The sequence below is a fragment of the Globicephala melas genome, chromosome 2 (assembly GCF_963455315.2).
Source record: "Globicephala melas chromosome 2, mGloMel1.2, whole genome shotgun sequence".
Classification (NCBI taxonomy): Eukaryota; Metazoa; Chordata; class Mammalia; order Artiodactyla; family Delphinidae; genus Globicephala; species Globicephala melas.
The window spans coordinates 163,484,722-163,506,270 of record NC_083315.2 but is presented as its reverse complement, the minus strand read 5'-3'; the positions used below and the strand labels follow the sequence as shown (position 1 = coordinate 163,506,270).

General features: G+C 42.1%; 1 protein-coding gene across 2 annotated transcripts in view; it reads left to right on the top strand.

The window, feature by feature from the left end:
* EFCAB11 (EF-hand calcium binding domain 11) overlaps positions 1–17,868 on the top strand; it is a 189,670-nt gene extending 171,802 nt beyond the window's left edge. Inside the window, exon 7 of one of the 2 annotated variants that reach the window (XM_030883605.2) lies at positions 14,971–17,868. In XM_030883605.2, the coding sequence (XP_030739465.2) occupies positions 14,971–15,055 (85 nt within the window). In that variant the 3' untranslated portion in view covers positions 15,056–17,868. Of the gene's footprint in view, positions 1–10,632; positions 11,280–14,970 lie in introns of those variants that run through there. The other variant, XM_030883607.3, reaches the window with a different exon arrangement.
* The last annotated feature ends 3,681 nt before the right edge of the window (positions 17,869–21,549 follow it).

Sequence of the window (21,549 nt, the reverse complement as noted above, 5' to 3'; positions counted from 1 at the left end):
TAGACAACATATCAGAACAAAACAGAAAGCTGACTCTGTACAGCTACTTCTCACAAAGGCCCGGGTAGTAGCATTTTAGCAACTAAAAATCAGTGCCAATCTACTGATATTTAAAATTCAGTAATCATAATCACAATCATAGGTAATATTTACTTTGTGCTTACCATGTGCTAGGCAGTGTGCCAGCAGATCTGCGTGGTTGTCTCATTTAATTTTCCATAAAATCTTTCCAAGCTCCGCGTGGTACCTGCTGTTCTTATGACAGTTTTACAGATGTGGAAACTGAGGGTCAGAGACAGTAAGTTATTGGCCCAAGTCACCCAGCTGGCAAGAGGTGGGACAGAGACTGTGGTGCGTGTTCTCTGAGCTGAGAGGCCCCTCCCCTCTCAAAGCTGGTGATCTAAGCTCCAAGGCTGCACGTTTTCCCTTGGGATTCAAGTTCTCCTTTTGAATGAAAAAAATATGGATTCCCTCAGAATTTCGTTTTTACCAGATCAGTCTTTGTGGGGAGGAGAAGATTTTGTTCACCCTCATCATTGGTGGGAAGCTGAGAAGCAGGTCAAGTTCAAGTACAATTTGAACAATTTAATGGGGAGGTGGGGGGAGGTGAGGCAATGGTCCAGGCAGGAAGTGATACTGAAAATCCCATCCATGGCCTGGTACTGGGATGTGGGTATATCTTTTCCATCCAAAGAGGACCCTGTTGGGATCTAATGGGGGATCTCTTTCATCCAAAGAGGGCCCTGGCCTATGTCTGGAGAGATGGAGGGCACGGCAGAGAGAGGGACCAGACTCCTGAGGGAGGGCATTGGCAGTATCTAGACAGGGCACCATCATGGGGGAGGAGTTCAGGTCCACGCCCATCCCATATCCCCACCCCCACTCCGCCTCTGGTCAGGGTCTCTAGGTACAGGTATAATAGGAGGAAGAACTGAAGTTAGAGATAGAGTGCTCTTCTCCTCAAGCAAATTCAGAGTCACAACCATCATTACCACGTCCTCAACTTGCTCCCCCATTCCAATCCCTTTAAACATCTTCAGCACCTGACTGTCCTCCCTTCCTGTCTCTGATGAAGCTTAGTTCCTGTTCCCATCCCTTGATGTCCTGGATCCCAGCCCCTCCTGCCTCTCCTGAAACTGAATCCCACCCCTCATCCCATCTCCTGCCTAGAAAACAACCCCTCCCACAATAACCCAATATCCCCATAAGAAATTAACCTTCTTGTTTGTTTGTTTATATTTGTTGTTTATTATATTATTGTTTGTTTATGTATGAGAGAAAAGTAGGATTGTAGGTTCAGTTCCTCAGAAAACAGACTTTAAGACAGATATTTATTGGGGAGCACTTGTGGGAACAACACCTGTAGGAGAGTGAAGGAAGGATTGGACAGTAAAAGAAGTTGAAGTTCAAAGCAGTTGCAAAAGAGGCCTCAGCCCATCCCATGGGGAACTCTGAATGTGGGACGGCCCTTCAGAGATGTCTTGAATTGAGGCAAGGGGCGGAGTGCCTTAGTCCTTTGGACGTCTTGGCAACACATCACAGCATCCACTACAAGTGCACTGAAGGATTTTGGCTGATTGTGGTGAGACTCTTGGGGTGGCTGAGTGACTACCTTCAGATACTTAATCTCTGAGACCCAGAACCTGAATTTTCTTTATGTGTCCATAGATAATTGGCATCTCCATGACAAGGTCACACTAACTAAATTCAGACAAGACTAATGAATACACAGCAAATTGATTTGTTTACAATGAGACCATCCTTTTGCAGTGATCAAAATATTTGTGTTCTTTATCTCTAACACCCCTTTTCCCAGGTTCAAGTTGAAACAGGAAGTAATTGGGCTCCAAGAAATCTCTCTGTAAGAAGAAAAATTGAAGGCATTCAATTATTCTTCTTCCAGAGATGGGATGAGTAAGATGCCAGAAATGTTTGTGACATGACGAAGACAGAATATGTTTCTTTTCTCAACAAGAAAAAAGAGAAGTCTAGGAAAAGAGATACAAGAAAAGCATGATCCAAAAAGAGGCAAACTAAAATGAACCATAATTTTGAGTCATTGATGGAGTGTAATAAAAGAGAATCAGAACAAGCAACTGGGAACACTCTCCCTAAGTCACCCAAGAGTTGTGGCATTGGACCCAAAAAGAAGAAATGTGGTGCTGACACAGTCCTTGGCTCTCCAGGGAACAGCATCTACCTACTCAAAATAATTTTGTTTTTTAATTTATTTTTGGCTGCATTGGGTCTTTGTTGCTGCACGCGGGCTTTCTCTAGTTGCGGCGAGCGGGGGCTACTCTTCGTTGCGCTGCGTGGGCTTCTCATTGCGGTGGCTTCTCTTGTTGTGGAGCATGGGCTCTAGGCACGCGGGCTTCAGTAGTTGTGCAACGTGGGCTCAGTAGCTGTGGCTCGCAGGCTCTAGAGAGCAGGCTCAGTAGTTGTGGCACATGGGCTTAGTTGCTCCATGGCACGTGGGATCTTCCCAAACCAGGGCTTGAACCCGTGTCCCCTGCAGGCGGATTCTTAACCACTGCGCCACCAGGGAAGCCCTACTCAAAATAATTCAAATGCAGTTTTTTGGTTTTCAACTCAGAATTAACCGGCAGACCAAGCAGAGAGGACTTATGGTTACAGAACAGAATGTAATGCTGTCAATCAGAACAATGGAAATGCATAGATCAAACTGACAAAAGTTGAAAGAGGAAAGCGGGGGAGCTGATATCTTCATCTCACACTGTGTGGAGTTAAGAAATACTGTGTCAAGTTCATGGAATGAGAAATAGAATTTTAAATACACTAAAGTATACTTTTATGAAAGTAACCCAAAGAAGAATTAAAAATAATACTGAGACTACCAAACTTTGGAAGGGAGAAGGGGCAGTAAAAGCAGAGTAAGTAAACTCTCATCTTCTGTTATTGATAGGTAAGGTAGAGCGTTGATAAATTAGGAAAGAGAGAGGTAAGCATGTTATTTACAGTTATGGGGTAACCACCAGACACATAGACAGAAATGGCCCAGTGGTTGGCTTTGGGCTGTAGCTGTGGATAGAGATGATCTGAGGGGAAAGAATGTTACTGCTGTAGTATCTTTTTATCCTTATATACGCATTCCTTTCAAATTTTGCAAAATACGTGTAATCTTTAAATTACCAGGTAAAGCTTAATTATTAACCAGAAAGACGTTTGGTGGGTATAAACTTGGCCTGATTTGGGGACAGATCTCTTACATTCTGGGAAAGCCAGCAAAATTCCCTTCACCAGCAATGGAGGATTCATCTATGGTATTCCCCCAATTTCAGGACCTGTCCCTACCAAAAAGACATGGGTCCACACAGATGCATTGTAATTGGCTGGACTCCATTTCCTGTGCATCCCAACAACACAGATCAACGTGCAAGTCATCTGACCTCTCCCAGAGGAGCCTGTTTCAATCCTCTGTGGCTCAAATAGGGCATAACTGGAACAGTGGTTCCCAACTGTGGCCACACACTAGGCTCTCTTGCGGAGCTTTAAAAATGTATTCTGGCCCAGGCTCCACCTCAGACCAATGAAATCTATGACCCAGGATTTATTTTAAAAAAAGTCCCCAGGTGTTTCTACTGTGTGGTTAGAGTTGCTAATCCTCCACCCGGTCGTTCTGTGTGTGGCTCCCCAGAATCATAGAGCACGTTCACCTCAAGGCAGCTCACGCTTCTCTCATCATCACAATTCTTTCATTTCTTCTTCTCAACACAGCATTTGAACCTCCTCATAAATCCTCCTTATCTCAAAACTTTCTCCCTTGTTTCTCTGAACCCCACTCTCCCTGATTCTCTTCCTCTGTGCTGAGCCATCTCAGTCTACTTCCTAGGGTCCTCTTCCCTTGCCTTCTTGGGACTCTACTCTCTGTACTCTTTCCAGTCTCTCAAGGATTTTAACCACCTTCTTGACCTACCATTATCGTCGTGCTCAGGGTGGCTCCCAAGTTGTCCCCTCCATCCCAGATGTCTCCTCTGAACTTCAGGACTGGATATCTGGTTGCCTACTGGGCATCTCCACTTTGATATCTCACAGGTACTTCAAACAAGACCCGCCCCCATTGGAACTCATCATCCTTTCTCCCATCTCTCTTGCTGTGTTGAATGGCACTGGTTGTCCAACCCATTTCGGTTATACAAACACAAACTCCAGGAATCCTCTAGGCACTTCTGTTTTCCTCCTCTGTACAACATCCAACTCATCTTTTCTTAGTCAGCCCCCTTCTGTTTCATCTCTGTAACTCGGCTTCAGGTCAGTCCAACAGCATCTCTTCACTGGATATCTGCAACGATCTCCTACCCAGTCTCCCTGCCTTAATCCCGTGCCCTTTCAATGCTCACTTGGGCCAGAGTGATCCTTCCAAAGCACAAATATGACTGTGTCAATCTCCTGCTTAAAACCCTTCAATCGCTTCCTCGTGGCCTTCCAAGTCCAAATTTAGAAAGGTCCGCCAGGCACATAGTAACTCAGTCCTCCCTGCCTCTCCAGTTTCAGCACCTGCCACCACCAACAAATGCCCTGTGCATCTCCCCACGCTGTGCCGCCCCGCCACGCCTCTAATCTGCCAGCCTGCTTCCTTGCTGCTTTCCCCTGCAGTCTCCTGGGGCTGGCATGCCCTCCCTGGCTTTCAGCTGTCTCCTCCTCACACTTCAAATTTTTTCTCAGGCCTCACCATCTCCATGCCACCTCCTCTTCCTGGGTGCCTATCCCAGGGCCTGGAAAACAGTAGATGTACTCAAGAAATGTTTACAGAATTACGAACACATAACACTGTGAATTTTAGAGACGAAATAGAATTACTACACGAAGAAAGTGAAAAAGAGAATTATATAACTTATCTCTAATTCTCAAATGCCTTGACTTTAAAGGAGGCTTTTCAGTGTACTCTAAAGAGCCCTGGGGGGGGGGCGGCCCACAGAGCCCCCTCAAAGACCCTCAGTGGGGATCCTCATTTTAAACAAGACTGCTTTATTTTCATCAATTTTATATATTGGTCTTCTGAGAAAGGTCTAGTTGGCTTTTTTTTGTTTTTGTTTGTTTTTGGCTGCGTTGGGTCTTCGTTGTGGCACGCGAGCTTCTCTCTAGCTGTGGTGCGTGGGCTCTGTAGTTGTGGCACACGGGCTCTCTAGTTGTGGCACACAGGCTTAGTTGCCCCGCGGCATGTGGGATCTTAGTTCCCCAACCAGGGATCGAACCCGCATCCCCTGCACTGGAAGGCAGACTCTTAACCACTGGACCACCAAGGAAGTCCCGAGAAAGGTCTAGTTTGAACAAAGGTTTTTGTGGCTAAGAAATATCTGAAAACCAATGGTCTAAATTATTCAAATAATTAAGGTGAAGTGTAATTTCTATTTGAATTACTTCTCTCCAAAATTCTCATCAATCTATGTTTCTTTTTTTTAGACAGAATAGCACAGGGATGTTTTCTCTTGGTTTTACTTAGTGTCTTAGTGACATATTGCCTTTTTTTCTTTTTTAGCTTTAAAAAGAAATTCTTATTTTGAGTGGGTAATACATGCATATGGTCCAAAAGAAAAAGGCGGGAATTCAGTCAAAAAATCAGCCTCCCCACAAACACGCATCCCCCATCTCCAGAGACAATACTGTAGCTGGCTTCAGCATGTCCTTCCAGAGATTTCCATGCAGGGGTCACTGTTCTGGTGGGCAGGAGGCACATCCCCTTGCCAGGGACAATGGAAGGACAAGCCTTCTAAATGCCACTGATGGTTTAATCATTGCACACTCGGAATGGCCTCGGAGAGACACCTGGTCCCACTATCCAGTGACTGTCAGGAAGAAGGGCTTGACATCAACCCTTCCAACATCAAAACCATTTTTGGCAGACAACTTCTAGCATTTGCTTGGCTCATATCCAAATACCCATTTAAGTCAGCTTATTTACTTACCTAGGGGCACGTTTTCCTCCTAATACATTTTGGAGGAGTTATCAGAAAATTACGCTACTTAAAATGAGACGGTCTGTGGGTGCTTTACTGAGATTTTTTTTTTTAGAGTAAGTATCTGCTGTTTCAGTAGATGGTGTTGGGACAGTTGACTCTCAAAGGGGAAATAATTAGAAAGTCCTACCTATCCCAATCACAGAAATAAAGATGTACTGAAGATCTAAACATGGTGAAAATGCTCTAGAACTATTAGAAGAAAACATAAGAAAAAACCAGAATTGTGAGAAAATAAATTATGAATTTTGGAGAGGAAAGGTTTGTTTGTTTTTTTTAGATGACACAGAAAAGACAAAGTATAAATAGGTACACCTGATTACACCTAATTAGAAAACTTTTGCCAAAATAACACCATGGGGGGCTTCCCTGGTGGTGCAGTGGTTGACTGTCCGCCTGCCGATGCAGGGGACACGGGTTCGTGCCCCGGTCCGGGAAGATCCCACATGCCACGGAGCAGCTAGGCCCGTGAGCCATGGCCGCTGAGCCTGCGCGTCCGGAGCCTGTGCTCCGCAACGGGAGAGGCCACAACAGTGAGAGGCCCGTGTACCGCAAAATATAAATAAATAAATAATAACACCATGAACAAGATTAAAAGATAAGTGGTAGCCTGGGAGAAGGATTTATAAAACAGCTAGCAGACAGAGGATTATTATCTAAAATGTATATAATTCCCACAAGTCAGGTAGAAAAAGACATACAACCCAAAGTGAAAACATGCAAAGGATATGAGCTGAGAATTTATAGAAGAAGAAATAAGAATGGGCAATGCATGTATGAAAAGATAGTCAACTTCATATATAATTAGGGAAGTGCAATTAAGAAAACACTTTTTTTGCCAATCACATTGGCACAAAATTTTTAAGTCTGAGGATACTAAATGTTGGCTAAGATGTGAGGGAATTAACTGGTCCTCTCATTCACTGTCAGTGCGAGTGTAAATTGACACATGCTTCAGAGAGCAATTTGACAGCATCTTGAAAGTTTGAAAATGTGCCTCCTGTATAACCCAGCAATTTCCTTTCTAGGTATTATCTAGAGATACTCCTGCACAAGGAGCCACGTTCAAGGATGCATATTTATGCTTTTCCATCTAAATGTCCACCAGTGGGGGAATGGCTAAAAACACTGTAGGCTGTGTATTCTGTGCAATACTTCGCTGCCTGTATTAGTTTGCTCGGGCTGCCATGACAAAGTACCACAGATCAGGTGGCTTAAGCAGAAAGCAGAAATCTATTTTCTCACAATTCTGGAGCCTAGACGTCTGAGACCCAGGTGTCAGCAGGGTTGGTTTCTTCTGAGGCCTCTCTCCTTGGCTTACAAATGGCTGTATTCACTCTGTGTTCTCACATGGTCTTCTTTCTGTGTGTCTGTGTCCTAATCTCCTCTTCCATAAAGGCTAATCATATTAGGTCAGGGCCCACCCTAATGGCCCCATTTTAACCTAATTATCTCTTTAAAGACACTATGTCCAAATAGTCACATTCTGAGGCACTGAGGGTTAGGACTTTAACATACGAGTTTTGGGGGCACACAATACATCCCATAAAACAGCCCCCATGAGGAATGGGTGAGATACACATCTAACAGTGCAGCTTCAACTCAGAGAACAATGTAGAGTTGAAAAATAGTTGCAAAATCTATGTTGATTAGCAAAATAGTATGTACCATATGCTACCACTCACCACTATGGGCATGAAACACACACACAGACCTACACAAATAACTTTTGTATATGTATAAACATTTCAGTGTTCTGGAAGGATCAATTCAAAGGCACTGGAGGTTGCCTCCATATCAGTTGGTTAAACGTGACTTTAGCCATATCAGTTGGTTAAACGTGACTTCTTTAAAAAATATTGGAAGTGGACATAGAGAGCAAATGTATGGACACCAAGGGGGGAAAAGGGGGTGGGATGAACTGGGAGATAGGGATTGCCATATGTACACTAATATGTATAAAATAGATAGCTAATGAGAACCTGCTGTATAGCACAGGGAACTGTATTCAATGCTCTGTGGGGACCTAAATGGGAAGGAAATCCAAAAAGGAGGGGATATATATATACATGTAGCTGATTCACTTTGCTGTACAGCACAAACTAACACAACATTGTAAAGCAACTCTATCCCGATTAAAAAAAAATAAAAAATATTGGAAGCAAATATGGTGAGATGTGAATGGTTTCTAATTCTAGGTAGTATAATATGGGAGTTTGGTTGTTATATTCTTTGTAGTTTTTATATATTTAAATTTTTAAAGAGGTTAAAAAAGCAAAAGGGAAGACCAACTCATCCATTCCTAAAGATACTTTACATTTATTTTGGGGTGAAGTCCAACCATAAAGGAGCTGCAAAGCAAGACTTCATTTCACCTCTACCTTCCTAGCAAAGCATTACTCCTTCCCACTGCATTTTGAGGTCATGCAACTACAGGATGCTTTAAGGATCAGCCCTCTGAACTTCCTTCTGAGTTCATTATAGAAATGTGGTCCATGGCCTTGTCTACCACCCCATACTATTTTTCCCTTATGAAGGCTAATTTATCCTGGAGATATTTTCCTGAAGTGATAAATTCCTTTTAGAGTGAAGAGGGGCATAAATAAATAAAACAAGTATAATATCAATGAAATGCAATAAACATTTCTCTGCTGGTGGATAACAGGCTCATGCTTTTTTTTTGCCGCACGCGGGCCTCTCACTGTTGTGGCCTCTCCCGTTGCGGAGCACAGGCTCCGGACGCGCAGGCTCAGCGGCCATGGCTCACGGGCCCAGCCACTCCACGGCATGTGGGATCTTCCCGGACCGCACCACGAACCCGTGTCCCCTGCATCGGCAGGTGGACCCTCAACCACTGCACCACCAGGGAAGCCGGGCTCATGCTTTTAGAAGGAGGAAAGCAACCTTCACGGAACTCCTACCATGTACCAGGAACTCTGCTAAGAAGCCTTAAATAATTGTCACTTCAATTTTTATTTTCATAACCTTGTGAAGCAGGTTATGAGGATCAGTAAGTTTCAGTAACTTATCCAAAGTCACATAGTGAGTGATTAAACCAGACTAAATTCAAACCTTAATAGGATATTTTGATGAAAAAAATATTTGGGAAGCCATAGTATTTTATGACTGTATAGGGAATGGAAGAGGGGAAAGAGACAAGTTCGTGTTAATTTGTTGAAAATCTAGGGGACTTCCTTGGTGGCACAGTGGTTAAGAATCCACCTGCCAATGCAGGGGACATGGGTTCGAGCCCTGGTCCGGGAAGATCCCACATGCCGCGGAGCAACTGAGCCCGTGAGCCACAACTACTGAGCCTACACACCACAACTACTGAAGCCCGCGTGCCTAGAACCCATGCTCCGCAACAAGAGAAGCCACCACAATGAGAAGCCCACGCACTGCAATGAAGAGTAGCCCCTGCTCACCGCAACTAGAGAAAACCTGCACACAGCAACAAAGCCCCAATGCAGCCAAAACTAAATAAATAAATAAATGTATAAAGAAAAAAAAAAAAGAAAATCTACTTCCAGAGCAATAATTTGAGACTTTTCATCCCAGTTTTGAAACGAGGAGACTCAAGCTCAGAGAAGTAAAATAAATTTTGTTTTTGTTGTTGCTCATGATGACAGAACAAACAAGTCTATGAGGTAGGTCTATTAGAATGAGAGAAAAGGTTCAGGGTAAGGCTCTTCCATGGAAAGTACATCGTATCCTTGGCCCTACTTCTTTTGTCCCATTGTACTGGTCAGCTCAGGCTGCCATAACAAAGTACCATGGTCAGGGGAGGCTTAAACAACAGAAATGTATTTTCTCACAACTCTGGAGACTAGAAGTCTGAAGTCAGGGTGTCGGCAGGGTTGGTTTCCTCTGAGGCCTCTCTCCTTGGCTTGTAGATGACCGCCTTCTCCCTGTGTCTTCACATGGTCATCCCTATGTGTGTGTCTGTGTCCAAATTTCCTCTTCTTATAAGGATACCAGTCATATATTGGATTACAGCCCACCCTGATGACCTCATTTTAGTTAATTACCTCTTTAAAGACCCTGTCTTCAGGTACGGTCCTGTTCTGAGGTACTGGGAGTTAGGACTTTAACATAGGAATTGTGGGGGGATGCAATTCAGCCCATAACACCCATTACTCAGGGTGAGGGTCACTCCACACTCAGCCCATGCTACTGAGGAACAGGTTGTTTGGAAGATACTATGACCTGGAGAGCTGGTAGTCCAAAAAAAAAAAAGAAAAGAAAAGAAAAAGAAGAGAGAGAGAGAAAAAGAGAGCCCTAAGTCATAGATCTCTAGAGGGGTGATTAGGGCAAAAGCTGCCATTTTTGTAATGAATAATTCCTTATGAACTAGTCTCCATTCCATTTGACTCATGTTTCATTTCCTTTAGTTATGCTACTGTTACAGTGTTCAGACAGAGCTAGGAAAAGAGAAACTATTTCTTCATTGCATGAATGAAATCACCTAACACCCAGATAAAGCAACTTGTGTTTCCTGCCCAAATATAATACTGAACTTGAAAAGGACAAGCAAATGTCAGCTTCAATGGGTGATTCTCATTGTTATTATTTACCAAAATGATCTATTTGGGGGGAGGGAATGGTCTTCCTTAAACTAAATGAAGTAACTTATTTCCTTGGAATGTAAATCTTACAGGAAAACTCCTCTACTTTATCAAGTGATTGAGTGACTCTCTGCAAGTAGATGAGCGTCTTTCTCACAAGTGACCTGCATTTGTCTTGAGATCATTCAAGAGGAAAGAAAATCTTGTCCCCACTACCTTATTTTTTAAAAAATCTCCATTTCAGAAGTACCACGTAGCTTGGGACACTGTTTTCCTCATTTGTATTAACTTTCTCTGTTGGCGCACATCGCGTCTCACAGCTTTAATTATCACTTATATACAGATGATATTCAAATTTGCACTTCATTTCCAGCCCTTTCAGATGATGTCACCCTTCGCCTCGCCCCAAATTTGGCTCATATCTTGTCTTGGATGAGCCACAATCTTCTCTGATTGAATATGGATGAGATGGCGGCTTTGCAGTTTAGTTGTAAATAAACTCTAAATGCCCTGGAGTTAATTTACCTCATTGATATCCTGCCCCTCCAGTTAAGAGCAAGAGTGTTCTGTGACTGACTCTGAATTATTCTCCTTCGTTCATCAGAGACGACCCAGCCAAGGGATTAATCTCCACAAAATATCCAAAGATATGTGACGGTTTCCATCACTCCCAATTTTGGCCAGAATTCTGGTTATCGCACAGCTGAAATTCTGCCATCATCTTTGGAAAGGCTTCCGATCAATCCCCTGTTTACGGTCTACTTGGAATACGGCTGCCCTTTGGCCTTGCTCTGTGTACACTATCCCAGGACACATTTTCCTTCAGGCAGCTGTGCTAGTTTCTTGTGCACTGAATAAAATGTAATTTGTCAAGATCTTGGCCAGATTCTCTGCCTTCATATAAACTAGCTTTTGAAATGTCTTAAAATTATGGTCTCTCCTTTTCAAGAGTTGCTTGCTGTTTTGTTTCATCATGTGGTTGGAGAGGTACCCTGAGTAGCACCTCGATACTCACAGAACGTGCTGTCTTAAACAAAAATGTGTATTTGAAAACACTAGGAATATTTCATCATAAGCGTTAACCTATGAGAGCCTGACACATAATAAGCAGTATGCACTCAATATGTACTTGTTGGAAGAAAGACTTGAGTAAATGAATTTGTGATCCTTTGACCCATTTGTGGGTTTTGCTGCTGTAGTTATTTATAACATTTTTATCTACCTGTTAGGTTATTATGTAACTGTGCTGTGTAATTATTATTTCAACTAGAACATATTGGAACTCTCCATTAACATAACTGAAGGGTATAAAATAGAATGTTTGGAGTTGTCAATTAGCCGATTTGTCTTGTGTTGCTTTTCTTCATTATTTCAGTGTAGCTAACGGTTCATTCAGCACATTTTAATTAAAAACAAACATATGTGGGTCTGCTAAGAACTCTAGTATCTGGTAGTGCAGTTAGACAAAGATGGCAAATATTTCTAGCAGTGACCATATGATATCTTCCATTCATCTCAGCATAATCCTCCGAATCTAATTATTGGGAGGATGGCAGCTGCACTCAGTTAGGCTTTTCTTTATTTTTACAGAGATGTGTTTTTTTCAGCCCGTTGTATGGTAGAGAATCAGCTGCTGCTGGAGTCCTTCCCAAGGCTGAAGGCCCAGCATCTACAGGACTTTCCCCCAGTTGCTTCCATTGCAACATTAGCTGTTTGTTCCTGCCCACGTGCCATCTGGCCTGAAGATGTTCCAAGGAAATGTATGGTCTTCTGACAAGCTATCTTCCTCTGTTTATACAAATATATTAGGTATATAGTTATGACCTGAAGGTATCAGCAAGGAAGCCTCATTGATGGGTGTGGCATTACCTGCATGAAGTTACCATGTCCTGTCCTGGGGGCTGGTCTTCAACTTTGCAGACTCAGAAGCATGATTCTGTCAGCTTAGTTTCTGACTAACTGAGGATGCACAGGAGAATGTATTCATTTAAAAAGAGGATTATGACAGCTGAAAATATGCACTCACACCACATGTCCCTCTAGTATGATAATTGAGAATGGGGACTCTGGAATCAGACCACCGGGGGTCAAATCCTATGTGTGGGGCTTACTAGCTATGTGATTTGGAACACACTGCTTAATTTCATTACATGTGGCAGACAGCCTTTAGGGGGACCCCATGATCCCTCCCTCCTGGTATTCATACCTTTGTGTCACTCCCCTCCCCACAAGTGTGGGCGGAGCTTGTGACAAGCTCCTAATCAATGGAAGGTGGCAAAGGCAATAAGACGTACATGATTATGTGCATGGGATTCTGTAAGAGCATAGCACCCATCTTGCTACAGTTTCTCTCTGTTTCTGTCTCTGTCTCTCTCTCCTTGAACCCATGCTTTTGGAGTGCTGAGCTGCCATGTAAAAGTCCAGCTACACTGAGGCCACCATACTAGAATGACCACGTGGAGAAACCAAATAGAAATAGAGATGCCCAAGGAGCTGCCTATCTTCCAGCCCTAACTCCCAGATCTTTTGGGTTTTCCCAGTCCAAGCCCCAGATATGTGTGTGAAGAGGTCTTTGAGATGATTTCAGCTCCACTCACAGGCTAATTGCAGCTGTGGAGCCACCCCAAGTGAGAATCACCCAGCTGAGCTCAGTCAGTCCCAGAACTGAGTGGGTGAAGAAATGATGGTTATTGTTTCAAGCCACTGTTTGAGGTAGCTTGTTATGTAGCAATGAAGAACTTGAAAATACACACATGCCCACACTCACGTTTGTATGCAAATGTATTCATACAGACACATATCCAGTTTGACACACACACAGTCACACAGCTTGGTAACTAGTGGTATCAATGCTATTGTCACATTTGCTATTATATCCTAGATACTTACCATCTCTAGAGTCAGCACACCTGGTTTTGATTATTTGTAAATCCCAGATCCATGAGGTACGGTCATGTATAATTTTGCTGAGCCATGAATTTGAGTCCCAGGCTCGTGGGTGGGAGCGAGTTTCTCAGCTAGTGAGTGATCCTAGCTGACTACCAGCACAAATAGGATTTTGTTCTCTACTGGTCATTCCTTATGCAATAAATTTTTGATGTAATTTTTTTTAAATGCTTTGCTCCCCCAAAAAAGTGCTAAAAAAATATCAGCTGACTGCTAGTCTTAGTGATAGACGTGAAAGGAAAATAAAGAGGCCTGAGAAATAGAGATTCCCCACCTAATAATAGACATTTCAAAGAAGAGAATGCCAAATGTGACGGCAGCTTGGCTTTATGATGTGAAAACAGTTAAAGGATGCAATCCCCGAGCCAGGGAGCATAATTGGGTAAGTCATTTTGGTGAGAGCCCCAACCGGAACGTGGTAGTTTATAAAGTCATCAGAAGCCTCAAGACATCATTCATATTTTTCAGTTAGAATATATTGCATTTTGGGAGAAAATTAGATGCATAGTTACATTCACCAATTTGTGGGATATTTGAAGGTGCAGGGACATCTCTTGAATTTCAACAGAATGTAGTCCTTAACTTCACATATGAGATGCTCTGCTAGGCTTGTGCAGCATTAATAAGAGTGTAAGTCACGGTCCTGCCCTTGAGATGCATACAGTTTATCCAGGCAATGGGTGTGGAGGGAGGAGAGGCAATGAGAAACAAACAAATGATGAGGTAAATATTATCACACTCAAGTGTGGTGGTGAACATCACCTATGATTAGTTAGTGTAGAGAATAAGGGCTGTTAGTTCAGAGGAGAAAGAGCAAGAATTTGAGATCTCTCAAAGGAAAAGGTCCAAGCCGCCTAGCCTGGCATTCAAGTCCCTCCATAATATTGTCCCAACTTTACCTCCAACCTTCTCTCATAATATCCTCTATATAAACAACCCTTCTAGTCAATTTGGTTGATTCATTAAGAAATGCACCTACCTCTCATTTTACACCCTGTTAACTTAAGGAGTTTGAAATAAAATGAGCAACTTTAAAATGTGCTTTTAAATGTCATCTTAAAGAATTACATTCTTTAAAATGAACAATAAAAAAAAAAAAAGAAAAAAAGAAAATGGGGCTTCCCTGGTGGCACAGCGGTTGAGGGTCCGCCTGCCGATGCAGGGGACATGGGTTCATGTCCCGGTCCGGGAAGATCCCACATGCCGCGGAGTGGCTGGGCCCGTGAGCCATGGCCACTAAGCCTGCGCGTCCGGAGCCTATGCTCCGCAACGGGAGAGGCCACAACAGTGAGAGGCCCGCGTACCGCAAAAAAAAGAAAAAAGAAAAAGAACAATGAATGAGCAACACACATGCACATAAAATAATTTCAGAATAACACAATTTAAACTTCTTGCCAAATTGTTTTAACAAAAAATTCCTTAGCGATAGTGATTATAAAAATTCTCATGCATGATCTACCATGTTCCTTTCCCCTTCTGGCTAGCTGGAGTGGAGTCAAGCCCCAGGGTGACCTTGGACCCTACCTGTTGAAGATGGCAGAGCCTCAAGCCGCTGGGTCCCTTGAATGAGTGTGTGAAGGAAGGTCACCTAGCAACCAGGATGGCCCCTGTCAAATGGCTACAGGTAGATGTAAGAAGCAAATGTATATTGTGGTTGGCCTCTGAAATTTGGGGTTTGTTTATTATGGCAGCTAGCTTCTTAGGCAATTTGCATTATCTTAACCAATATGGTCATTTAATTTGAAGAAGTGGGGAAAAAGCAACTAACATAAGAATAGAGGTTACCAGGTGCACTGACAAGGGCTAACAGGACAGTTCCCATCAAGACTATGGATTTCGGCACCAGACTGCAGGATTGAAAGCCAGTTCTGCCATTTACTGGGTATATAACTTTAGGCAAGTGTATTAGTTGGGGTTCTCCACAGAAACAGAACCAGTAGGATGTGATACATATGTAGAAAGAGATTTATTTTAAGCAATTGACTTATGTGATTGTGGAGGGTTGGCAAGTCCAGAATCTGATGGGGGAGGCCAACAGGCTGGAGACACAGGAAAGAGTTGCACTTCAAATCCAAAGGCAGTCTGTTAGTGAACCAGGAAGGGCCAGTGCTGCAGATGGAGTCCACAGGCAGTCTGCTGGTAGAATTTCTTCTTGCTTAGAGAGAGGTTAGCTTTTCGTTCTTTTCAGGCCTTCAGCTGATTGGATGAGGCCCGCCCAGCATTATTGAGGGCAATCTGCTTGGCTCAAAGTCCACTGCTTTAAATGTAAATCTCATCCAAAAACACTCTCATAGAAACATCCAGAATAATGTTTGACCAAATATCTGGGCACCATGGCCCAGCCAAGTTGACACATAAAAGCAACCATCATAGGAAGTTAATCTCCCAGTGCCTCAGTGTTCTCATCTGTAAAATGGAGATAATAAAAGAACCTATCCTAGTGGGTGAACATGAAGGCTAAATGAATCAATGCATGTGTTTAGAATAGTGTCTGCACATAGTGCTCAGTGAGTGTTTGCTCTTGACTATTATTATTATTAATTAGTATTGTCATAGGCTTTGGCTGTATGCTTCTCTCTGATGAAAACGCTAAGAAAAAATGTAAGCAGGGCCACCAAGAGTAACAGCATTGTTTGGCTGGGAACGCCAGTAATGTGATGAGAGACTTCACACATTAAAATTCTCATAATGTAGAAAATGGAGACTTGCATACTCACATTTGCAGGCTATATTGGCCAGTTCTTCATTAGTCAGTGGCTATTTTTTTCTTGTTATTCCATGAATAAATTTTAATATATTCAACTTTCCCCATAAACTGCTTATTTACTGTTCATATTAATGCAATATAGCAAAAACATTTACATGACTGGAATCTTTTGCAGTCTACTAGAGCATTTCTCTTGCATTTCTTTCCCTTCATTTCTGGTGAGAAAATTCATTTTTGCTCTACATGTTTTTGAATTAACTGTCACTCCTCAGGAATGCAATATCAGCATAAATCAAGAAGCTGATGTAGAGTGGAATGATTAAGAATCTGGCTTGTGGTTGGGCAAAATTGGGCGTGAGCCTTTCCAAGCCCTGGCTTCTTCACAGAGTGTTGTTGTGAGGACGGAATGGTGAGTCTCAGCACAGTGCCTGGCCCTCAGGAAGCACTCGATGAATGGGAACTGTGATGATTCCTTTCATTAGGAATTCTCTGTATTGTTGTTACAATGTTCCGCCTTGCGCTGGGGAGACCTAGCATCCTGGGTCCCTGAATGACTGTGTGGAGGAAGCAACCAGGATCACCACTGTCAAACTGTTACACATGCAAGGAGTAAACTATTGTGGTTAAACTTTTAAATTTGAGGTTTGCTTAGAATTCCAAAGGATGCATGCACCTATTCACAATAGCCAGGACATGGAAGCAGCCTAAATGTCCATTGACAGAGGAATGGATAAAGAAGATGTGGTAATATATACAGTGGAACATTACTCAGCTATAAAAAGGGACAAAATAGTGCTATTTGCAGAGATGTGGATGGACCTAGAGATTGTCATACAGGGTGAAGTAAGTCAGAAAGAGAAAAACAAATATCATATAACATCGCTTATATGTGGAATCTAGAAAAATGGTACAGATGAACTTATTTGCAAAGCAGAAATAGAGTCACAGATGTAGAGAAAAAACTTACAGTTACAAAGGGGGGAAGGGGAGATGGGATGAATTGGGAGATTGGGATTGACATATATACACTACTATGTATAAAATAGATAACTAAGGAGAACATACTGTATAGCACAGGGAACTCTACTCAGTGCTCTGTGGTGACCTAAATGGGAAGGAAATATAAAAAAGAGTGGATATATGTATAGGTATAACTGATTCACTTTGCTGCACAGAAGAAACTAACACAACATTTTAAAGCAACTATACTCCAATAAAAATTAATGAAAAATAAATAAATTTGGGGTTTGCTTATTATAGTACCCAGCTTGTTAGGCACAGTGCCTCACCTTAACCCAGTGGTCCCCAACCTTTTTGGCACCAGGGACCGGTTTTGTGGAAAACAGTTTTTCCACAGATGGGGAGGGGATGGTTCAGGCAGTAATGTGATAGATGGGGAGCAATGGGGAGCAGCAGCTGCCACTCATTTCCTGCTGTGCGGCCTGATTCCTAACAGGCCGAGGACCACTATGGGTCCACAGCCCGGGGATTGGGGACCCCTGCCTTAACCAGAATGGTCAGTTAATATTCAAGAAGGTCACTGGCCATTCGTGATATCCTCTCCACCTCCACAGGCTTCAAAGGCCTTGAGCTGCTATAGAAAGTGTCTGCTACACAGCTTGTTTACTCTCTGTATCTACTAGCCAGTGTCAATGCTTCTCTTCTTATGGAAATGTCTTCCTTTCCCAAATAGACAATATCATAGGTATTGATTTCAGGTACAAGAAATGTGACTTTCTTTATTCAATTCCTTTCTTGAGTTTCCATGCTTCTGACTTAGCAGAAAAGGAATTCTAGTTCATTGGGGGTTTTCCTAATTTCTTTTGGAGTTCCATCTAAGTTTTAGGTTGTGGGGATGGGCATCTGGTCTTCAATATCATCATTGGATGCAGGCATTCTCGTTTCTGTTTGGAATTTCATTGTCAGTTAACTGGGGATTTTTCACTCATTCTTGACTGTAGGGCTTCCCTCCATTGGTCCAAGACTCAGCATTTTCATGCTGCTTATAGGTATGTGAGGATAAAGAAGCTTATGTGAGAGTCCAGGGTGTATAGAAATTTGTTTGTGCGTCAGTCGGTAGAAGAAAGTACTAAGGACAAAAAAAAAAAATCAGTTAATATTTTAATATTTCCAAAGTATAATTCCACCACAAGCAGAGAGCCCCTTGAGGGAAGGAATTGTATCTTGACCATATTCTGGTACCCTGTCCAGCAAATCAAGTTGACCTCATTAAATATTCCCACTGCCATTAACTAATAAAGAACAGTCAATGGGCCATAGAAACAGAGGAAGAAAAGATTTCCAGTCTTTTTGGAAACAGTAACTTTAAGCATGGGAAAGCACTGTTACGTGTTGGACGTGGCCACCTCCTCCCAAATTCATATGTGGAAGCCCCAACCCCCAGGACCTCAAAATGTGACTATATTTGGAGATAGGGTCTTTAAAGAGGTGACTAAAAGTTAAAATGAGGTTACTAAGGTGGGCACCAATCCAATATAACTCGTGTTCTTAAAGAAGAGGTTAGATTACAGGCACACACAAAGGGAAGACCATGTGAAGACATACAAAGTTCATCTTGTCATCAGCAGTGGCTGCCAAGACCAAAAGAAGGCCGTGCTTTAATTTGACCATAAGACTGAGCTGGGTCTTCAGTTCTACACTTAAGGAGGTTTTTTTTTAAAAAAGTCATGTTATGGAAGCAACCTAAGTGTCCATCGACAGATGAATGGATAAAGAAGATATAGCACATATATACGATGGAATATTACTCAGCCATAAAATGAAACGATGTTGAGTTATCTGTAGTCAGCTGGCTGGACCTAGAATCTGTCATATAGAGTGAAGTAAGTCAGAAAGAGAAAAACAAATACTGTATGCTAACACATATATATGGAATCCAAAAACAAAAAAAGGTTCTGAAGAACCTAGGGTCAGGACAGGAATAAAGACGCAGAGCTAGAGAATGGACTTGAGGACACGGGAAGGGGGAAGGGTAAGCTGGGATGAAGTAAGAGAGTGACATGGACATATATACACTAGAGGGGTGGAATAGGGAGGGTGGGAGGGAGGGAGACGCAAGAGGGAAGAGATATGGGAACATATGTATATGTATAGCTGATTCACTTTGTTATAAAGCAGGAACTAACATACCATTGTAAAGCAATTATACTCCAATAAAGATGTTAAAAAAAAAAGTCATGCTATATAATTTTGTTTCTCAATATGCAAAGTTGCACACATTATATTCTGCCTCTAGCCATGTTGGAATAACCAGTACTATTTGTTCCCTTCCTGCCATAAACAACTAGACAACTGGATAAAATATATGATACAATTATTTTCAGATGTTGGACAGCAGGACTATAATCCCTGAGGGAAGGGAAACAAAACAAGGTGAAAGAAGCACGAGGGAGCCATAAACAGAAACGTTCTCAGCATTCACAGTTATCTGGAAGACAGTTGAGTTCCACCCAGTCAGCGTGGAGAAATCTCACTGACCACTGCCTTGGTTTTCTGCGGCTGCTGTAACAAATTACTCTCAGTGTAGTGGTTTAAAACAACACAAATGTATTAACTTACAGTTCTGTAGACCAGAAGTCTGACACGGATCTCACTGGGGTAAGACCCAAATGCGGGTATGATGCATTCCTTTCTGGAGGATCTGGGGAAGAATCGGTTTCTTTGCATTTTTTCCCTCCTAGGAACCACCCACTGTTTTTTGACTCATGGCCTCTTTCCTCTGTCTTCAAAGTCAACAACATTGAACTGCGTCCTTCTCACACTCTGTCTCTCTGGTTCTCTCTTCTGCCTCCCTCTTCAGCTTTTAAAGACCCTTGAGCCCACCTAGATAACCCAGGATAATCTCCCTAATTTAAAGTCAGCTGATTAGCAAAACTTAATTCTTAAACCCTATTTCCCCTTTGTCATTTAACTTAATTATTCCCAGGTTCCAGGAATTAGGATGTGGACATTTGGGGAGGCCATTATTTTGCTTATTACAACCACTGAGGCATTTACTAGAGACCTCAGAACAGTTAGACCATAGTAGTAGAGATAAATTAGCCCTAAAACAATGGATGTTCTAGATTCGACCTAACAAAGCTTGAAAATAAAAAAAATTAAGCTAGTCCATAAGTAAATTAATGCTTGTCAAAATAAACATCAATACTCTAAAGAAAGACAACAAAAGCCAGACACAAAACAATGTGAAATTTAAAATCACATCAAGGGGCTTCCCTAGTGGTGCAGTAGTTAAGAATCTACCTGCCAATGCAGGGGACACGGGTTCAAGCCCTGGTCCAGGAAGATCCCACATGCCGCGAAGCAACGAAGCCCCTGAGCCAAAACTACTAAGCCTGCACTCTAGACCCCTCGAGCCACAACTACTGAAGCCTGTGCCTAGAGCCCATGCTCCCCAACAAGAGAAGCCACTGCAATGAGAAGCCCGCGGACTGCAACAAAGAGTAGCCTGTGCTCGCTGCAACTAGAGAAAGCCTGCGTGCTGTAGTGAAGACCCAACACAGCCAAAAATAAATAAGTAAATTAATTAATTAAAAAAATTTCAAATCACAGTCAAAAGTTACTAAACATTCAAAGAAGCAAGATGGTATGATTCATAATCAGGAGAAAAATTAATCATAAGAAACAGACCCAGAAATGATAGCAATAATGGAATCATCAAACAAAAACTTTAAAATAGCTCATATTAATATGTTTAAGAAATCAAAGGAAAACATGATCATACTGAGGAGAGAAATACAAACTATAAAAAAAGAAATGAATGGAATTTCAATGGAACCAAATGAAGTGAAGAATTCACTGGACAAGTTTTACAAGAGATTGGACACTATGGAAAAAAAAAGATCAGTGAACTTGAAGAAATCACAAAGGAAACTATCTAGGCTGAAACACAGAGAAGAAAAAGAGTCTGAAAAAAATGAAAAGAGCTTTAGTGACCTGTGGGACAAGATTAAGTGGTCTAACATATATAAAATGGGAGTACCAGAAAAGGGGGGACAGAAATGCTATTTGAAGAAATAATGGCCAAAATTTTCCCAAGTTTAAGGAAAACTATAAATGTATAGATTCAAGAGGCTCAATGAATCCCAAGCAGAAAATATACAAATAAAAACACATCACAAGTTACTGAAAACCAGTGATAAAAGAGTTACTAAAAGGAGCCAGAAAGAGAGACATATTACATATACGGAGCAAAGACGAGAATGCTCACAGACTTCTTGTCAGGAACAATGCTAGCTAGAAGACAAGGAAAATGTGTTCTTATAGAGATGGAAGGGGGAAAAAAAGGTTAAAGTAGAATTCTATATCTAGAAAAAATAATCTTCAAAATGGAAGC